At 35.5% G+C, this 20473-nt stretch overlaps 4 protein-coding genes across 4 annotated transcripts in view; 1 reads left to right on the plus strand and 3 right to left on the minus strand.

Moving 5' to 3' along the window:
* LOC134854321 (protein rogdi homolog) overlaps positions 1-20473 on the minus strand; it is a 438231-nt gene that overhangs the window by 384028 nt on the left and 33730 nt on the right. The window lies entirely within an intron of this gene.
* LOC134854315 (uncharacterized) overlaps positions 1-20473 on the minus strand; it is a 315313-nt gene that overhangs the window by 261112 nt on the left and 33728 nt on the right. The gene's annotated exons all lie outside the window — the stretch shown is intronic.
* Positions 1-20473, plus strand: part of LOC134854323 (uncharacterized) — a 348488-nt gene that overhangs the window by 54333 nt on the left and 273682 nt on the right. The window lies entirely within an intron of this gene.
* LOC134854410 (transmembrane emp24 domain-containing protein 5-like) lies at positions 9414-13519 on the minus strand. Its single transcript, XM_063870647.1, has 4 exons — positions 13032-13519; positions 12060-12296; positions 10298-10446; positions 9414-9739 (listed from the first exon to the last, which is right to left on the minus strand). Exons 1-4 carry the CDS (start codon positions 13386-13388, stop codon positions 9688-9690), a joined length of 795 nt encoding a protein of 264 aa, XP_063726717.1. The 5' UTR covers positions 13389-13519; the 3' UTR covers positions 9414-9687.

Below are 20473 nucleotides of genomic sequence, written 5' to 3' on the forward strand. Positions count from 1 at the left end.
CTTTTGTGGGTTTGTTTAGCAGAAAGAAAACCGGAAAATTTGTGCACAAAACAATTTCCAAAAAAAATCTTAATGAAAAATTGAATTTGATTATTGATACTATTTTCATGAGCTCATCATTTTTAAAGAACAATAGTGACCATGAAAAAACTCGTTAAAAAATCGAAACTAGTTTTTTTATGTAAACGAATCTGCAAATTAAAGTTTCTCTTTGAAACATATTACTTACCTATTAATAGTATAATTGTTTACTGTTTGTTAGTTAGCTATAAACATTCAACTAAAATTTTCTCAAGTATAAATTTTTTAATTATCAAATTAATTCTTTGTTAGATAACCTACTACTAGCTAAATTTGAAAATGAATAGCAGAAAAACCAGATTTTTCTCTCGACATCGGTTAAATTTTTCGAATTTATTTTTTGAATACGATTCACAAGTTTAAAAAATTGGAAAAAGATACTACATTTCAGCTACGAGCATTAAGCTATCTAATATTGGAGAAAAACACCATAAGCCACAGCTTCTTTCCGTGGCTATGTAGTTAGTCTGTGAATCTTAACCTCTGTCTCAGAGATAGCCAAATTTTTACTAATTCGAGGGCTATTTCTAATTTTAATTATTGCATGTTATAAAGCTGCTTTTTGTCGTGTTCTCGCAAGTGTTTGCGAAGCGAAGCTTTGCCGCTGTGTAATCATTAACTTTCCACTGCTTTTATTTGTGATCCTTCGTCCATGAATCTATCGCCCATTTGGTCCTTCGCCCTTGAAAATAGCCCCAGTGTCAATTATTTTGTCAGTTGAAGTTTTAATTCCTTTTCCAAGATTCATACAATTATTTCCCCAGCAAAAATTATATACAGCTTGATGACAAATGTTTTAATACTGCAGCAGAATTTGTAATTAAAAGGTTTATAGTGAAGATTAAACAATTTTTTTTCATAACCTCTGTGATAACTTTCGGTCTTTTCTGTTAGAGGGCCAAAATTGCCAAATTGTATATTGAGCTTCTGCTGTTAATGAAAATTTTGATTTTTTTAATCTTAATAGTCTGACAATACTTTAAACCAATCAGATTTGAAGGGTCTTATGTGTGATAACGGATAGAACCTCTGGTGTTTTTTAATGAAAACAGTAGTGGTTTCTAAGAATTAATTTAATGTTGAAACCGTATTGTTTTATCAGCCTAATATCTGTGGCTAACTGTACGCCGAGCTACAGTTGAGAGAGGGAATCTCTTCAATGGCAATAAAGGTAACACATTATTGACTTTGATATAAATAATAACATAATATAATTTATAGATAACAATATGAACAATTAGGCCAAGGCCATAATATGGTTACTGCAAATGCAGGAGCAGTTGCGGTACCACATACCCCGCTTGACCAAGCAAATTTTATAACACATTATCAAATTTTAATAATAATGCATAGGAGTTTTAATACTCAGTTTAAGAAGTTTTTTCTTTTGGCTTTGTTTCTTAATTTGTCTCTTGTGCATTCGCGTCTTGGTTTCATCACTTTCCTTCTTTCTCCTCGTGCTCTTCCTCAAATTGTAGTGGAACCCGCCACTCAGCATTCCAAGACCGGTTAATATCAAGCGCCTCGCTGCCGAACTTTCTTCTAAAGAGATGTTTCTCCAGTAGATCAAATTTCGTATCCAGCGAATTCGTCGAATCGGGTTTTAAAGTTGCTAGTTTGATCCTGTATGCCTCTAATGCGGCCTGATTCAAATCCAAGAGATCATTATGGTATGATATCGACTTTACAGAGTCTTTGATTGGATCACCGTATCTACTCGGTCCTTTTTTCGACCTCCCGCTTTTGCGTACAGACGTTTCTTCGTCTTCTGATTCGTCTGAAAACCCTGGGGGGTTATTAGAATCTTCATCATCTCCCGCATTCTCTTTAGAATGTAATATATCTGCCGCCGTACGCTGTACTCCTCTCTCAAGTACCTAATCAGCCAATCGATTCCAATCTGCTGCCGTTAAATTTTTACTGTTGAAAGTGTCCAGATTGGTTTCTGGAGATGTATTGCGTGATATTTCTTTCGTTTTAACCGTTTTAGTGCTGTGAGGTGTAGAAGTCGATTTTGGGACCACCGCTGAGTTTGACGAACAACACGCTTGAGGTTGTTGTCCTTCGTCTGCCGCGGCAGCGCACTTATTCTTAAGATTGACTTGTTTCGAATCTTTTGTGCCTCCGCCCCCTTTTAATTTAGACGGTTTGGTGAAGGGTCCGGCCATGTTAGGTTGAGCCCTTTTCACCGCTAGATTTAGACCACCACCTTGCAAGATATCTTTTGATGTGACCACGGTGGGACTGTCCTGGAATTTTCTCTGTGCCTCTACTGGATCCAAAGTTCGCTGCTCTAGCAGTAAATCCTCGTCAGACCCGTTATCCTCAGCTTCTTCTTGTTCCTCAGAGTGCCGTTGTGATTGTTTTTGCTGTTTCTTCTTAGGTTCTTCCCCTTTTGGGAACGACGATGGTTCACTTTGTCCTGCAGGACAACCTTAGCTTTAGCAATGTCACTCTTTCTATATATGGCCCCCGCTGCTGTCTTGACAGTAGAGGGCGTTTCTGCAACGAATTTTCCTTTCAACGGCTTTGTGAGGGCCTTTCCACTTCTCCTCCCCTCATCTTTCCTGATCAGTATAGGTGACCATTGACGCTGACTGCGATATCTTCTAGTTTATCCTCGATAAAGCCACGCTCCCACGAATACAACATTTCTTCATTTCTTTACGTAATTCGGGGTTAATCGTACTCGTCTCCTCCTCAGTACGCCTTAGGTCATTTGCAGATGTGTCACGTCTGGTTTGGTTCCACCTGGCATTAGCTTCCAAGAGTTCCTTTAAGGCCCGCGCTCTCGCACGATCCTGTGCTGAGTCAACTTGCTGTTTAAATAATGGGGTCACATCTCGGCTGTTTTGTCCTTTTCTGACAATTTTCAGGCCATCGCGAGACTGGTCAAGGCGCCTTTTGAGTTGTGAGGCAGTGAGCGCAGAACTTTCCAGGTGTTCTTTATCTAAACGATCAGAATTTCGTTAAAATTTGTCACTCAGAATTTTAAATTCAGTTTTTGGCAATCGACCGAAATGGGCTTCGAATAGCGACATTTGTAATGTTTTTTGTTTACTCCATCGGAGATCACGAAGTATTGTACTAAGACAAAGTTTTATTGATGTTACATTTTCATCTAGTAACATAACTCCCAATCTTCTTTAAATGGTTTGTATAGTACGTTCCACTAAACCGCATCCGCGATGATCCCCGACCGGACAGAATTTTTGTTCAATGTTATTGTCAGAACAAAATTTTCGCATAGTTTTACCTTTAAGACCAGAGAATTGGTCGGTTTCTACTGATTCGGGTATTCCGTGAAAATCAATGTAGGAACGAAGAAATTTCGTCGAAGATTTTCCCCTGTTGATTTAGTGATCTTTACCGACGGAAACTTAGAATACCTATCTATTGCTACCAGCAAATATATTTTTTTCCTTTATAGTCTTCGAGTGGACCAGCATAATCTAACTGAACTTCTTGACTCGGCTGCGTTAGCAGCGGAAAAGGTTTACTAGCATTTTTCGGTATGATGTACTTAGCATTCTTACCGTAGCGGGTGCACATTCTGCATTCCTCCGCCAGATTGACTATATCTTTGTGCATGTGCGTCCACCACAGGTATTTCGAAACCTCTAGCTTGGCTTCCTGACCTGGGTGACCGCGATGAATTCCCTTGAGCGCTGCTTGCCGCAACTGCCCCGGAACAGCCAGCCTGTTGTCCACTAATATACAATCATCCACCACGGAGAGTTGGTGCCAGAGAGGATTTGTATACGGACCCATCAACTCGAAACTATGACGTTTCTTTCAATTACTCGCCGAAGTCTATCCATCCAAACATCCTCAGAGATCAACTCTGCTAACAGGCTTCTGTCGAACAACTTGGTAAGGTTGTCGAGACTATTTTCTGTACTCGTCTCCACTTGGCGCGGGTCGTCTTTACTAGATTTGTGAGTTATCTTTTCCTTTTTAATCACACTGACTTCTGGGCTCTCGGACGGACTTTCAGCCGTAAGATCCACTTCTATTATCGATGGTTTTTTTCATTGGACATTTGTCTTTAAGTCCTGTTCTCGTCTGTTTCTATCTTCCAATACTGTCCGTGCTTCGAGTTCGAGTAAACTTTTCGGGTTATTAGATTTTTCTGCCCCATGAGGTCCCAAAATGAGATTAGTTTTGTCTCTGCTGAGTTGGCAGATGTGATCTCTTTATGTCCTTTGGGTTTGATTGACCTCTTTACTGTTCGCCACTCGACTTGGGGTAAGTCTGAATCGGAAGTGTCCGAGTCCTGTCCGCTGCACGCTCCTATTTTCAGCATACGTGTCCGGGAAAAAGTAGTTTCCGTCACCTGCTCTGTCAACTCGTCCCTTCGTTCTTCATTTTCTCTGGTCGTCATCTTCTTCGACTTTCCTGACCCCGATTGGTTTTTGTCCATCCTTCTACTGATCGCCGATTGGTTTGAAATTTTATTGCAATCTTTTTTGTTTGAATTTTCATCTGACTGTTTAATACGATCTTGTTTAATGTGTTTTTCTCATTCTGTTCTCTTTGAAAACGTGAGCTTTGACCGTTTTCGTTCCGGTCGAGCTTTGTCCAGTTTTGAACAAACCGGTCACCATAGCAACCGTGTGATGAGTTGTCTTTACAGTGGTTAATTTCGCTTCTTATTGCAGAATGTTCTAGAATGTTAACGTCAATCTTTTGATCCGTTTCGATAAACCGACTGCTCAAACAGTCAAGCGCTTTGTGAAATATTTCAATCGAAGTCACTACAAATCTCTCATCTAATTCAAATTCAGGCCATGGATCTCCATTGGGCTCTCTCGAGAGATAATCAACGATACCCATATCCCTTCCAGGAATATTGATAACCTTAAATTGATACGGTAGTAATCGGTCAACCCACCTAGTTAGTCGAGATTGATACGTTTTATTTGATCTATGCTCCTCCAAAGCAGACTTTAAAGCTTTGTGATCTGTTGCTATGACAAATTCTTTTCCCAATAAATAATGTTTGAAGCGATCTACAGCCCAAACTACCGCTAGCAGCTCGAGTTCATTAGTAGAACCGTAGATACCTTGGGACTGTAGATACCGAGATGCAAATGCAATCGGTACCCATTCGTTTTGGTCAGACCATTGATCAAGAGTAGCCCCTAGGCCACTGTGACTGGCATCGCACTTTATTCGAGTTTCTTTAGATGGATCATAATAGTTTAACAAAGCGATATTGGCTACTGCTTTTTTATTTCCTCAAACGCTACAGAGTGTTGATTGTCACAATCAAATTTTTTCACTGGTAGTCGAACATTCTTCATTTTTTTTCATTTTCTTCTTTCAACAGTGGTCGGAGTTTATCAGTTAAATTAGCGCATTCGGAATGAACTTAGATAAGTGATCAATGCTACCATGAACGATCTAAGTTGTTTTAGTGACTTGGGAGGTTGTAGATTGGCAATGGCCTCCGTTTTCGTAGTTTTCGGTATTGTACCTTCTGCCGATAAATTATGGCCTAGCCAATTCACTGAGGGCTGAAAAAATTCACATTTTGAAATTTTCAATGCGAGATTTTCATCATCCAACTTCTGCAACACATTTCGAACCAATTTCTCATGATCCTTAGCTTCTCCCTTTGATACAATTAAGATATCATCCAGGAAGCAAAAGGTGTTTTTGGAATGATTCAATGTTCTATCCATTGCTTTTTGGAAATCAGCGGGCATGTCCGCCAGCCCGTAAAAGACTGTCAGAAACCTATATGTTCCCGTTGCCTGACCTACGATGTTGAAATTGCATTGTTTTGCTGTGTCCGCAGTTAGCCTTATTTGACTGCAGGCATACTTTAAATCCAACACGGTGAAATACAGTGTACCTTCTGCTGTTGCCGTGATTATTTGACTAACCCCATCTATCAGTTCCTCCACGTTTGGCATCTGATATTTATTTTTATTTAATTGTCTATTGATGGGTTTTGCGTCCAAGGCTAACTTAATCGAATTGTCTTTCTTAACTGTGCTGACAATTTGAGCAATAAAACAATCACTTGTACATTTATCCAATTTCTGAATATGTCCTTCCGCAAGTAGTTTTTCTAGCTCTGCTTGTACCTTATCCTGAATGTGTATCGGGATTCTCCTACCTTTTTGTTGGATCAGACATAAAGGATAAATAAATTTTGTACTCACAGTATGGTTCTTTGACTCCCCTTGTCTGTCAAAAAGGTCTTTAAATTGATTATAGAATTTTTGTTTCCAACCCTCTGACTGCTCGCACAGTAGCACGTCAAACCTGGATCTTCGTGTTGGAGCTGGTTTCTGAGTAGTCTGAATTCCTAGTTTACCTTGAAGGTCCAGACCTAGTATACACCGCATACGTCTTTCCGTGACTAACAGTATCGATCCAAACACTTCCCAACCCGCCGAACGCAGATTCGCTTTCAATGCTCCTAATATCAAAATAGGTCGTTTATTGTAATCCACAAACTGCGCGGACAGGTTAAGCTTCTCTGCTGGAATAGATTTTGAATTCGTAGGTCCTTCCAGAATTTGTTTCGTTGTCGCCCAATTCAGAAGTGATACTGGACTACCCGTGTCTATAGTCATATTCAAAATATGACTATCAATTTTCACTAAAGCCTTCAATGCTTTAATTTGATGAGATTTTGGATTCCTTCGAATCTCAACTTTCTCAATAGTTTCAGACTTTGCAATCATCGCTTTCTTCTCGTCGTTTCCTTCTTCGTACACATTCGCTAATACTCGTTTGTTGATGTATTTTTCAATTTCTGCAATAGAGGTTAAATCCTCTTCTACCGCCATTATCTCAAATTCGTCACAGGAATCAAAATTTTGTATTCAATTACATTCCTCTTCCGAACTAGAATCTTCAATTGCAACTTCATTAACTTGCTGTGATTTGCACATTTTTGCAAAATGATTGGGTTTGTTACAATTCTTACACGATTTAAATGTCCTTCGTTTTTCAGTTGTCCTTCTCCAAACACTCTGCCACATCGCGTGCATTGTTTTTGATCCCCCTTAAATCTTGCAGCATTTCTGTTGTCATACTGCTTCCTTCTATTCTGATTCTGGCCTTGTCGTTTATGGTTGTACCCCTTGTTTCCAATTGCCATAACCGGTTCTTGTTTTATTTTCATTTGTGAATTTGAAAGTAATTCTAAGTTGTTAGTACTCGTTGAAGACTTTTGAAATGCTTGAGTAGTTTGTTTACTTTGTTCGAATGTCAGGAGAAAATGTTTCAAAAGTTAGTGTGTCTTGAAGAACAACATTCCTCATCCGGGATATAAATAGATCTCTCACCAACTCTTCTTCCAGTTCTCCCAGCTCCGCCTTTGCTGCTTGTGCAGTCAATGCCGCATGAAAGGATTCGAGAGTTTCATTCGTTTCATGAGATCGTGTAAACAATTTGTATCTCTCGTAAGTAATACATTTCGTTTTCTCAGATGAGATTTTTGCTTATCGCACTATTTCCCGAAAACCAAGTTTGGATATTTCTGTGTGCGGATTCTTTTTGATAAACTTTTTTTCCTTCGGCGCCCAATGCGAGAAATAATCGTGATGTCAAACGTTTTCCAACTTCGTGATAGAATACGTTGTGTCCTACTTTAGGTCCTCTCATAACCCGATCTTCATTTTCTAGAACAACTCTGTCCCGTGCCAATCTGTTCCGGGCTTCTCTCTCTGCTCTTTGACCGTAACAGCTAATAGGAATTGATCAAACCATGTTTCGAAATTCCACGGTGGATCTGAGTTTGCAGAAGCCCAGAATACTGGGATTCCCATATCTGTCCTATTGTCTTGAGCTGTAAAACCGGATCCTGCTGGCTGCGCCATGTGATAACGGATAGAGCCTCTGGTGTTTTATAATGAAAACAGTAGTGGTTTCTAAGAGTTAATTTAATGTTGAAACCGTATTGTTTTATCAGCCTAATATCTGTGGCTAACTGCACGCCAAGCTACAGTTGAGAGATTGAATCTCTTCAATGTTAATAAAGGTCACGCATTATTGACCTTGATATAAATAATAACATAATATAATTTATAGATAACAAAATGAACAATTAGGCCAAGGCCATAATATGGTTACTGCAAATGCAGGAGCAGTTGCAGTAAGCGAAGCGAAGCTTTGCCTCTGTGTAATCAATAACTTTCCACTGCTTTTATTTGTGGTCCTTCGTCCATGAATCTATCGCCCATTTGGTCCTTCGCCCTTAAAAATAGCCCCAGTGTCAATTATTTTGTCAGTTCAAGTTTTAATTTTTTTTCCAAGATTCATACAATTATTTCCCCAGCAAAAATTATATAAAGCTTGATGACAAATGTTTTAATACTGCAGCAGAATTTGTAATAAAAAGGTTTATGGTGAAGATTAATTTTTTTCATAACCTCTATGATAACTTTTGGTCTTTTCTGTTAGAGGGCCAAAATTGCCAAATTGTATATTGAGCTTCTGCTGTTAATGAAAACCTTGATTTTTTTATTCTTAATAGTCTGACAATACTTTAAACCAATCAGATTTGAATGGTCTCATGGACTAAATGGCCCAAAATCAATATTGCTATATTTTGAGCTGAAATTTTTGCGCTCCAATCTTATCGGCTAATTTTCGCCAATCAAATGCAAGCAGCGCGGCCAGGCATTTCAATCACCGTTTCAGCAGATGAAATTATTAGCCGAAATCCCCATACTGAACTTTATCAAATAATCAAAAACATTTTAGGCCACTGGTGAAACTATGTCCAGACAATAAAAGTTCAGAAAAATGATTTCAGTAACTTCTATATTTTCGGTCAATTCTGCTAATAATTGTATCTGCGTGGACTTTTTTATTTGAAATGCCGGGCCATGCTGTTTGAATATCATTGGCTAATTAGCCAATCATATTCAGCAATATGAATATCATTTCACGATATATAAATACTGATTTTGGGCCGTATACCAGAAAAGACCCATAATTTTCAATTTGACAATCCCTGTCTCGACTATTCTTTTTGGTCAAGCACTGACACTGTACTTGGCTAAGAAAATCAAAACATAAAGTAAGCATCTGGACCCGGGTACGTTTTCAAAACGTTTGTACTGAAAGTAAATCAATGGTTTTCATAAACTCTGAGATACTTGTTTAAGATAAATTACAAACTCTGACAAAACAAAGCTATCAGAAAAATCAATTTTCAAAGAAACGAAACAGCCAATAGAAACAAATCAAAATGTTTCAGATATTTTAAGACACGAAAAAAATAAGAAGCAGATATTTTATTAGAGAAACAAGAAAAAAAAATAAGAAACAAGTCTAAATATTTGAGATCTTTTAAGAACTAGCAAACGGATTTCATCAGTGCCTCGGACTGATTTATCAGTTTTCTAACATAGTTACTCAAGGAAAAAAGTAAAGCAATTTGATAAAACACTAGCTAAACCAAGGCACAAACAGACAATGAAAGAAGTGTTTTTTTTCAGGACGAAGATAAATTGAATTGAATCCACATGAATTACTTGATATGTATTGGCAAATTAATAAAATTGCATTTGAGAAGTTGAAACTTTAAAACACGTTTAATCGATTTTATCGAGCTGCAAGCACAGATATGTAGAATGGTTATGCCTGAGGGTTGACTGCAGCTCCATTGCTGGTGTATCTCTTCGTGTACCTGCAAGTAGCAGCAGGTTGAGGAGGGAGTTGGACTTAGAAGGGTGGATTTAGGGGGGGGGGGGGGCAGGATGCGGAAGCCTTTTCCCTGAGGGAGTCGACTGTTTGATCATCCAAAGGGTCCGCTCACCTTAGAAACTGAAACTTTTTTTGCGACTGACACTAAAATAGTTCTAAAGGCGCTTATATTTCGAACCAAACAGAATAAATTTTATGTATAAATGCTTGTACTCTATCCCGGCTAATAAAATTTTTCTGTTGTTCAAAGAGCACTTGAAAAGTTTATAAAAAGAACTTTTTTAAATTAAAAGTAAGCTTCGATAATGTGTTTTTAACCGCAAACATTCTTTTATCCGAACGCTTGCCACCCATTGGTTAACAGTTAACAGCGGGATGGAAGATAACGAAAATTCAGTTAAAAATAATGGTTCGTTTGGCCTGATTCTAACCCATTTTTCTTGTTCCAATATCTTTATCTTCCGCCGGTCACTTTTGTATGTGCATGTTTTTTTTGTCAAAGTAATTCTCGACTAATACGGGCAAATATTGAAAAAACGACCTGTAGGAGAATAGACGCCGGAGTAGAGTGACTTGTACTATGGGGGATGCACACATGACTAGTAGCTCTACTATGCTGTAGTTGGACACCCGCTCATTCAGACCCTGCACGTGGTACCAGTGACTTGCCATCTTCAGTCTACTCTCCACCTGTAGACAACAGACAACAAAATAAGCCGGTTGCTTCGACCGCATTAATTTGTACAAAAAATGTTTAAAAAAAGAAAAAATCAAACATTTTTTATTATTTGATTTTGGGTGGAGGGGGTGGTTGCGCTAATAAACAGCTATGCTATTAAAGTAAAACAGGGTCAATAACTTTTAGAACTATAATTTTGTGAAACCCAGGAATATTCAAATAACTCTCTCGTCACTGAGGTAGAAGTTTTGAAAACCCAAATAGATACCAATAGAGTTGCGATATGATTGATTGCATACTTGGTACCCTTAAAGCTTTCTTTGAAATACTTAAAATTGAGCGGAAAGAAACCCTCCGGCCATAGTTTCTTCAAATCACTTGGTGGCGTGATTCGATCAAAAACAATTTTAACAAGAAAAAAATCTAATAGCATATTATGCTCAATGAGACTGCGCAAAACCACAAACTGTGTTGTTCTACTTGATTTGCACATCAAAGTTGCAACGCAAAAAAAAGCAAAACGCAATCACCATCTATCCCCAATAACTTTACAATTGCTAAAAGACATGCAGACAAATCATAAGCCAACAATTCTTTTGAAACGGGAATATTTCCCGTTTGAAATAGAAAAACAGGTCCTGGTCAGATTCAAACCCAGGGTCATTCCTGTCCCAGACGTATTCGTTTCCTCCGGAATAAGTGTTCCACAGACGCTAAATTTGAATTCATTATGAACCAAAAGACCAAGTGATTCTGTTAAACAAGTTTTTCACCCGAAAAAAAGTTTATGTTCCAATTTGATAACTCTTGCTAATCGCAAGCGTAATAAAATCTGTGATCTATTGTCGATTGAAAGCAAATTGAAAACTTTCATTATCATAGCCTGAAAATTTGTTGATATTTTTTTCCTTAATAGACCGTTAAAACTTGTAGATGAAAAAATCATCATTAAATGGACTGACCGTTTTGTTTTAACCAAGCCGTAAATTATTTTTTTTAGATTTTATCCTATCTAGTTTTGCTTTCATATTTTGGACATACTTGGTTCATACATAAGTTTTTTTTTATTTGTCTATGTTCTTTCTCAATTACTAAGAAACGCGCATAAATTGGATGCAGTGGAGATGCCATATGAGTTTGAGGAGTAGCTAGTTTTGATTGAAAAAGCATCAACTAACTTTTTTCTACATTTTTGACTTGTTGTTGTTTGTTTGTTTTAGTTAAGGTCTTTATTTTTTAACTTTAGTTCGAACTCAAAAGGCTACATACAGGCCTTAGATACTGTGAAACAAAATAAAACGAATCAAAGTTAAAAAATAAAGACCTTAAGTAAAACAAAAAACAACAAGTCAAAAATGTAGAAAAAAAAGTTAGTTGATGCTTTTTCAATCAAAACTAGCTACTCCTCAAACTCGTCTTATTTATTGATTTTTAAGTTAGAGTTACTTTTTTGGATCGCAAGTGATGCGAAACAAAGCTGGGACTCAGTATGAAAACTTGAAACTTGTTTCGATTGTGAGCTGAATGGAAATTAAACTGAAAAAATGTGAATTTGGAGACGTTGACCATCTCATGAGCTGCAGACTAATTATGTGAGATAGTCTAGAAGTGTTATGTACTACACCTGATGGCTCTGGACTATGTGCATGTTAGTGTTGATCTGCTCGAGCGCGGCGTCTGAATACGTGAGCACAGTAGGCACTACTTTCTTGGCCTGTTTCCTCAAAGACTCTGTCTCGGCCGGCCGGAGGGAAAAGAAGATGATTTTGGCGGAGACACTGCTGAACTTGTTGTTGAGACAGAAGCGCCAGTCCCCCTCACTGATCTCCAGGGCACCCGAGTAGCTCTGCTTCCGCTTCTCCTGAAAGAGAAAATAGTATAAGGAAAACTAGTAAGAGCATCAAAACAAAATAAGAAACATCCACAGACGGAGTTCGAGCAGTTTTTATAGTAGTTTTGTCAGTTTGGACCAACATTTCGATAATCCTCAACTCAAGAAATTTTCACGGCCAAAAGTTTGCGCTTCAAAAAGGGTAGCTGAATTACAGCTGAACTGTGAATTGTTTAGGGTCAGTTTATTTATTATGATGCTTCCTCGTTTAATAAACTAACTTATTCTTTTCTTATATAAACAATTTTACTAGTTTTTCGGATCATCAAATTGAAATTTGGATTTATTTTCTTGAACACGCTTAACTAATTTTTATCCGCTGAAAGTTTGGCGACGAGGTAAATTCAATTATTTAATCAATTAAATTTGACAGAAAAACTAAAAAAGAAAAGTTTGACTTACTAATCGGATCAAATGTTTTATTAATTTTTGGCTATTCTCCTCTGGTTGAAAATTAATTAAAATCCTTGCTGCATTCAGAGACATTTAGGGATGCGGCGGTGAGCGGATGCAACCCCCCCCCCCTCTCAAAAATCGACCCCTTCATCAACTAAAGGATCTCCCCTTTAATATTATTTTATTACATCCATTTTTGGCCGACCAACCCTAATTTTTTAAAAAGTATTAACTGTCACTTTGAGAAATTGCTTCTTGGGCTCAGGGTTTTGACCTGTGAAAAAACGTCAGCTCAGCTGGCGTAATAACCTTGATGATGTGGGTGCTTTTGGGTGTGTACACATTGATGTCTATGTCCTTGCTCCTCCCTCCCTTCAGAACCCGAATGATGATGTTGTACTTAATATTTGAAGTCTCCTTTAGGTCGAAGTACTCGTGGAAACAAAACTCGTCTCTGGCTCCTATTTTCAGCCGGAACTCTCCGCCTTCGTTTCTGCTGGGAAGCCATTCGCCTCTGGACCCGCCAGATGGTTCCTGTTGCTTTTGTTCTCCCATTTTTGGCATCATCATTTCATTTGGGTCAAGATTGGTCGAGAAAACAAAATCAAAGCCAAAACTGGATAATAGCAACGTCACTAAAAGAACTATTTTATTTAATGATATCATTTTGAGTTGAATTAAGAAACACTTAGCTGGTTTTTTGTCAATAATGTGCAACTGCCTAAAGTCCGAATGCTATAAGAGCGCTCGAGTTTTTCTAAGTTATTTTTTTTCTAATATGAAAATGAGTTTAATGTTTGAAGTGCAAACATAAAAATGAATCAGTGTAATATCTAACAAACGCATTTTGCCACATAGCAAGTCAATATGGTCACATATTGCGATACATTTTGAATGAACATATTACATTTAGAAATTAATTTTAAACTGAAATCTCTTTTTTTCTTGAAAAACAGCAGTTTCGTTTTTAAGCGAGCGAGAAATGCAGTATGTGAGCCCATTTTATTGAAAAAAAAACTTATTTAGGGAAAAAAGATAAACTTTTCATCGATATTTATTTTTACCTAGTGTTTTCAGGAAAAAAACTAGAGCTTTCTGGGTTTTTAAATGTTTTCTGGGAAAATCGAAGAAATAATGAGATAAATGTCAAAACATAGATTTTCGAGGACGTTAGAAATTAATAACAGAACACATTCGATTAATTGAAATTGAACTTGAAGTAAGTGGTTCAATCAATTTAAGGAGAAGCGGAAATTTAAAATTGGCTCAACAGCCTAGAATAAGCAGTGCTAGTTATTTTTTTCAAGAATTATTCAGAGTATGATAAACTCAGCTTGGTACGATAGATTACGGGTGCGCGTGCGGGTACGGTTTTTCAAAAAATTGCTAAAATTTTGTCGGGCTGTTTTTAGGGCGACTAAATAGATCTTCCGTGCACTCCCATAACACCATAACGACCATATTTATACGCCGCAGGTCAAAAGTGCCAAAAAAGGGGCGCCAAACCATTCAAAATTAGTATATATTGGCGCCAAAAGCGCCTTAAGAAAATTTGTAGAGTGGTCGGCCAAAAATGGATGTCATAAAATAATAACAAAGGGTAACCCCCCTTTGGTTGGTAAGGTGGTCGAATCTCTGAGATTAGGAGAGAGCGGCGTCTGTCCCTGCGGATAAGATTGTACCGGCTGTTTTTGCAGGCAACTTTTCAAGCTTTATAAACATCATTATAGTAAAAGATGAGCAAAGATTTTTGTTAAGGATGAACAACAGTTTTTTGTTACAGATGGACGAACTTTTTAAGACAAAAACTACAGTGTATTTCAAATCATTTTTCTGTAAAAAATAATTCAAAATTCGCATTTGAGCTAGATAACAAAAAATTTGACACAAAGTAGACAGCACATCACAAATTCTGTAATAAGTTTCTGTCCAAAAATTATGTCAGACAAGCTAATTAGGAGGTAAAAGTGGAAAAAAGTCACAATTTTTAGAGATTTCTTTTGCATTTTTTTCTAAAATTAATGAATTATCAGCTCCAAACCTTTTCTAAATATCCAAGATTTTTTCAGCTGCGGGATAGTTGCATCTTCTAACATAATTAGTTTTAAAATCGAAGTTTCAAAACCATAAAGAGTATTGAAAACTATTGTTGTGTCAATCAAATTAAAACACATGAAGACAACAAAAAAAAACGTTGAAAATTGTACCAGAGTCCTTGCCAATTTATTAATCAAACCTTAATTAATTTTCTTTCTAACCAATTTTAATCTCAAAAATTTAACATAAAACTCAAATGTTTAACTGACAAAATTGATTTTATCACGAAACAAATTAGCTGAAACACCAAGTTTACTGGTATAGATGGTATACTTTTTCTTAAAGTTAAACATCCCGCATGCCCAGCAAGGGTTCAAAAAAATCAAACAATTGAAGAATTCAAGTATCGAATAAAAATTGGCAAATGACTGGGATTAGAAAAAGTTTTGCTACCTTCACGGCAATTTCCGCCTTTTCTCTGATTTGTAAAAACACATCAGATAAACATGGATAGCCGGTTACTGTGCAAATAGCACAGAATGTTCCGACCAATCAAAAAAAATTACAACCAAATTGTTTTTGATTCCTAAGATGAAGCTAAGAACTCCAAAAACTAACTTCATGTGTAAAAAAATAACTAAATTTTCAAGGCTTAAATTAAACATAAATAAACTAATGTAAGCCTGCTCACTCAGCGCTCAAAATTATGTTGTTTGAATTACGACTGAAAGGGCTTTAATGTGATATATCACTCAACCCAGTCCAATGAAATTTTGTGATAGCTGATTTTAGGTGGAAAACAAAAAGAAAAAAAAGAAAAAAAAAACTAAACCACACCCGAAAATGAAGTTTCTCCCAATTTTCAATGGTTGAAACAATAAGTTTTCTTCATTTTGCCTTTCAACTCAACTCAACATGTTTAACAAAAATCAAGCAGATGAGACATGGTGTTCTTAATCTTATTTTGAGAAACGATACTGTCTTAAAAACAACAAATATCATGGAACAAAAAGAAAAACATCAAAAGTAAACGGTTGTTGTGCAAATGGCTTGGACCAGGCAAACCCATTTCAAAATAATACCCTTATTTATCGCAACGGTAATAATAAAAAACTTTGAAATAGTTCATTTTTTTGCAACTGTAATTTTTATTACTTTTTCGAACAGTGGAGTAGACTGAAAATAATAATAAAGTAATTCATTAAATCGATGATAAAACTGATAAAAACTGCTAAGAGAAAATTAGCAGAATAAATTTGATCTAAGTGGATAAAGTAAGAATTAAAATAATTTAAATTTATTGAATAGGCTAAATGTGAAACAAATAAACAGTATCCCAATAATCAGTGCGATTTTGGTTTTCTAGTAAAATTTCAAGTAGATAGAGTTGATAAGAACACTTTCACGACAATACCTGCTTGAAACTTTTGATTTTTCACATTTTTCCACATGCATCCCCTAACAGTACGGAATTAAGGTTATTGGGAAGGCTTAATATTTTAATTTAATGGGGGAGGGAGGCTATTATGAGTAGGACCGGAAGACTTTCCGCCACAATTGTACAAACGTTGAAGTGAGAACATGGTCAGAATTTTTTCCTGGACAATCTTACGTTGGTTGAGTTTTCAAGCGAGTCTTCAGCTCGTTTTTCAGGCAGTTTTTAATTTAAGCTGTAATACACAAAGTTAAAAAAGTCGAATTTTTAACAAGTATTTGAATTCAGGATTTGGAAGTTTGACGAAAAAAGTAAAAATTTTTGAAAAAGCTAAATTTCTGTTTTTCCAGGATTAATATCAGATAATTTTATCATAAAGAAAAACTGAAATGCAAAACACGTTTGCAGACGTTTCCCTTGTACTTTTGTGAAAACTGATCAATTATCAACAACAAATTAACCCTGAAAATTCATCGTTTTTGATGTGGATTCATTATATTCACGAGTTTTGAATACGTAAGAAAAAAAGTAATATATTGTCTTTCGTACCATTATTTAGTAAAAAATTTACGAAAGCTATCATAAAATTGAGAAATTAGTAGCGCAAAAAATAGCAAACACGTCAAACACGCAAAAAATAGCAAAATGTCAATCAAATTAAAACACATGAAGACAACAAAAAAAAACATTGAAAATTGTACCAGAGTCCTTGCCAATTTATTAATCAAACCTTATTTAATTTTCTTTCTAACCAATTTTAATGTCAAAAATTTAACATAAAACTCAAATGTTTAACTGACAAAATTGATTTTATCACGAAAAAAATTAGAGCTTTCTGGGTTTTTAAATATTTTCTGGGAAAAATTGAAGAAATAATAAGATAAATGTCAAAACATAGATTTTCGAGGACGTTAGAATTTAATAACCGAACACATTTGATTAATTGAAATTGAACTTGAAGTAAGTGGTTCAATCAATTTCAGGAAAAGCGGAAATTTAAAACTGGCTAAACAGCCTAGAATAAGCAGTGCTAGTTATTTTTTCAAGAATTATTCAGAGTATGACAAACTCAGCTGGGTACGATAGATTATGGGTGCGCGTGCGGGTACGGTTTTTCAAAAAATTGCTAAAATTTTGTCGGGCTGTTTTTAGGGCGACTAAATAGATCTTGCGTGCACTCCCATAACACCATAACGACCATATTTATACGCCGCAGGTCAAAAGTGCCACAAAAGGGGCACCAAAACAATCAAAATTAGTATATATTGGCGCCAAAAGCGCCTTAAGTAAATTTATAGAGTGGTCGGCCAAAAATGGATGTCATAAAATAATAACAAAGGGGTAACCCCCCTTTGGTTGGTAAGGTGGTCGAATCTCTGAGATTAGGAGAGGGCGGCGTCTGCCCCTGCGGATAAGATTGTACCGGCTGTTTTTGCAGGTAACTTTTCAAGCTTTATAAACATCATTATAGTAAAAGATGAGCAAAGATTTTTGTTAAGGATGAACAACAGTTTTTTGTTACAGATGGACGAACTTTTTAAGCCAAATACTACAGTGTATTTCAAATCATTTTTCTGTAAAAAATAATTCAAAATTCGCATTTGAGCTAGATAACAAAAAATTTGACACAAAGTAGACAATACATCACAAATTCTGTAATAAGTTTCTGTCCAAAAATTATGTCAGTCAAGCTAATTAGGAGGTAAAAGTGGAAAAAAGTCACAATTTTTAGAGATTTCTTTTGCATTTTTTTCTAAAATTAATGAATTATCAGCTCCAAACCTTTTCTAAAAATCCAAGATTTTTTCAGCTGCGGGATAGTTGCATCTTCTAACATAATTGGTTTTGATACCGGAGTTTCAAAACCACAAAAAGTATTGAAAACTATTGTTGTGTCAATCAAATTAAAACACATGAAGACAACAAAAAAAGACGTTGAAAATTGTACCAGAGTCCTTAATTAATTTTCTTTCTAACCAATTTTAATCTCAAAAATTTAACATAAAACTCAAATGTTTAACAGACAAAATTGATTTTATCACGAAAAAAATTAGCTGAAACACCAAGTTAACTGGTATAGATGGTATACTTTTTCTTAAAGTTAAACATCCCGCATGCCCAGCAAGGGTTCAAAAAATTCAAACAAATGAAGAATTCAAGTTTCGAATAAAAATTGGCAAATGACTGGGATTAGAAAAAGTTTTTCTACCTTCACGGCAATTTCCGCTTTTTCTCTGATTTGTAAAAATACATCAGATAAACAAGGATAGCCGGTTACTGTGCAAATAGCACAGAATGTTCCGACCAATCAAAAAAAATTACAACCAAATTGTTTTTGATTCCTAAGATGAAGCTAAGAACTCCAAAAATTAACTTCATGTGTAAAAAAATAACTAAATTTTCAAGGCTTAAACTAAGCATAAATAAACTAATGTAAGCCTGTTCACTCAGCGCTCGAAATTATGTTGTTTGAATTACGACTGAAAGGGCTTTAATGTGATATATCACTCAACCCAGTCCAATGAAAATTTGTGATAGCTGGTTTTAGGTGGAAAAAAAAGAAAAAAAAAGAAAAAAAAACTAAACCACACCCGAATACGAAGTTTCTCCCAATTTTCAATGGTTGAAACAATAAGTTTTCTTCATTTTGCCTTTCAACTCAACTCAACAGGTTTAACAAAAATCAAGCAGATGAGACATGGTGTTCTTAATCTTATTTTGAGAAACGATACGGTCTTAAAAACAACAAATATCATGGAACAAAAAGAAAAACATCAAAAGTAAACGGTTGCTGTGCAAATGGCTTGGACCAGGAAAACCCATTTCAAAAAAATACCCTTATTTATCGCAACGGTAATAATAAAAATTTTTGAAATAGTTCATTTTTTTTTGCAACTGTAATTTTTATTATTTTTCGAAGAGTGGAGTAGACTGAAGTTAATAATAAAGTAATTCATTAAATCGATGATAAAACTGATAAAAACTGCTAAGAGAAAATTAGCAGAATAAATTTGATCTAAGTGGATAAAGTAAGAATTAAAATAATTTAAATTTATTGAATAAGCTAAATGTGAAACAAATAAACAGTATCGCAATAATCAGTGCGATTTTGGTTTTCTAGTAAAATTTCAAGTAGATAGAGTTGATAAGACAACTTTCACGACAATACCTGCTTGAAACTTTTGATTTTTCACAATTTTCCACATGCATTCCCTAACAGTACGGAATTAAGGTTATTGGGAAGGCTTTTTATTTTAATTTAATGGGGGAGGGAGGCTATGATGAGTAGGGCCGGAAGACTTTCCGCCACAATTGTACAAACGTTGAAGTGAGAACATGGTCAGAATTGTTTCCTGGACAATCTTACGTTGGTTGAGTTTTCAAGCGAGTCTTTAGCTCGTTTTTCAGGCAGTTTTAAATTTATGCTGTAATACACAAAGTTAAAAAGTCGAATTCTTAACAAGTATTTGAATTCAGGATTTGGAAGTTTGACGAAAAATGTAAAAATTTTTGAAAAAGCTAAATTTCTGTTTTTCCAAGATTAATATCAGATAATTTTATCATAAAGAAAAACTGAAATGCAAAATACGTTTGCAGACGTTTCCCTCGTACTTTTGTGAAAACTGATCAATTATCAACAACAAATTAACCCTGAAAATTCATCGTTTTTGATGTGGATTCATTATATTCACGAGTTTTGAATACGTAAGAAAAAAAGTAATATATTGTCTTTCAAACCATTATTAAGTAAAAAATTTACAAAAGCTATCATAAAATTGAGAAATTAGTAGCGCAAAAAATAGCGAACACGTCAAACACGCAAAAAATAGCAAAATGTCAATCAAATTAAAACACATGAAGACAGCAAAAAAAAATATTCAAAAAATTGTACCAGAGTCCTTGCCAATTTATTAATCAATCCTGAATTAATTTTTTTTCTAACCAATTTTAATCTCAAAAATTTAACATAAAACTCAAATGTTTAACTGACAAAATTGATTTTATCACGAAAAAAATTAGAGTTTTCTGGGTTTTTAAATGTTTTTCTGGGAAAAATCGGAGAAATAATGAGATAAATGTTAAAAAATAGATTTTTGAGGACGTTAGAAATTAATAACAGAACACATTTGATTAATTGAAATTGAACTTGAAGTAAGTGGTTCAATCAATTTAAGGAAAAGCGGAAATTTAAAATTGGCTAAACAACCTAGAATAAGCAGTGCTAGTTATTTTTTCAAGAATTATTCAGAGTATGATAAACTCAGCTTGGTACGATAGA

This window comes from Symsagittifera roscoffensis, chromosome 9 (assembly GCF_963678635.1).
Source record: "Symsagittifera roscoffensis chromosome 9, txSymRosc1.1, whole genome shotgun sequence".
NCBI lineage: Eukaryota > Metazoa > Xenacoelomorpha > Acoela > Convolutidae > Symsagittifera > Symsagittifera roscoffensis.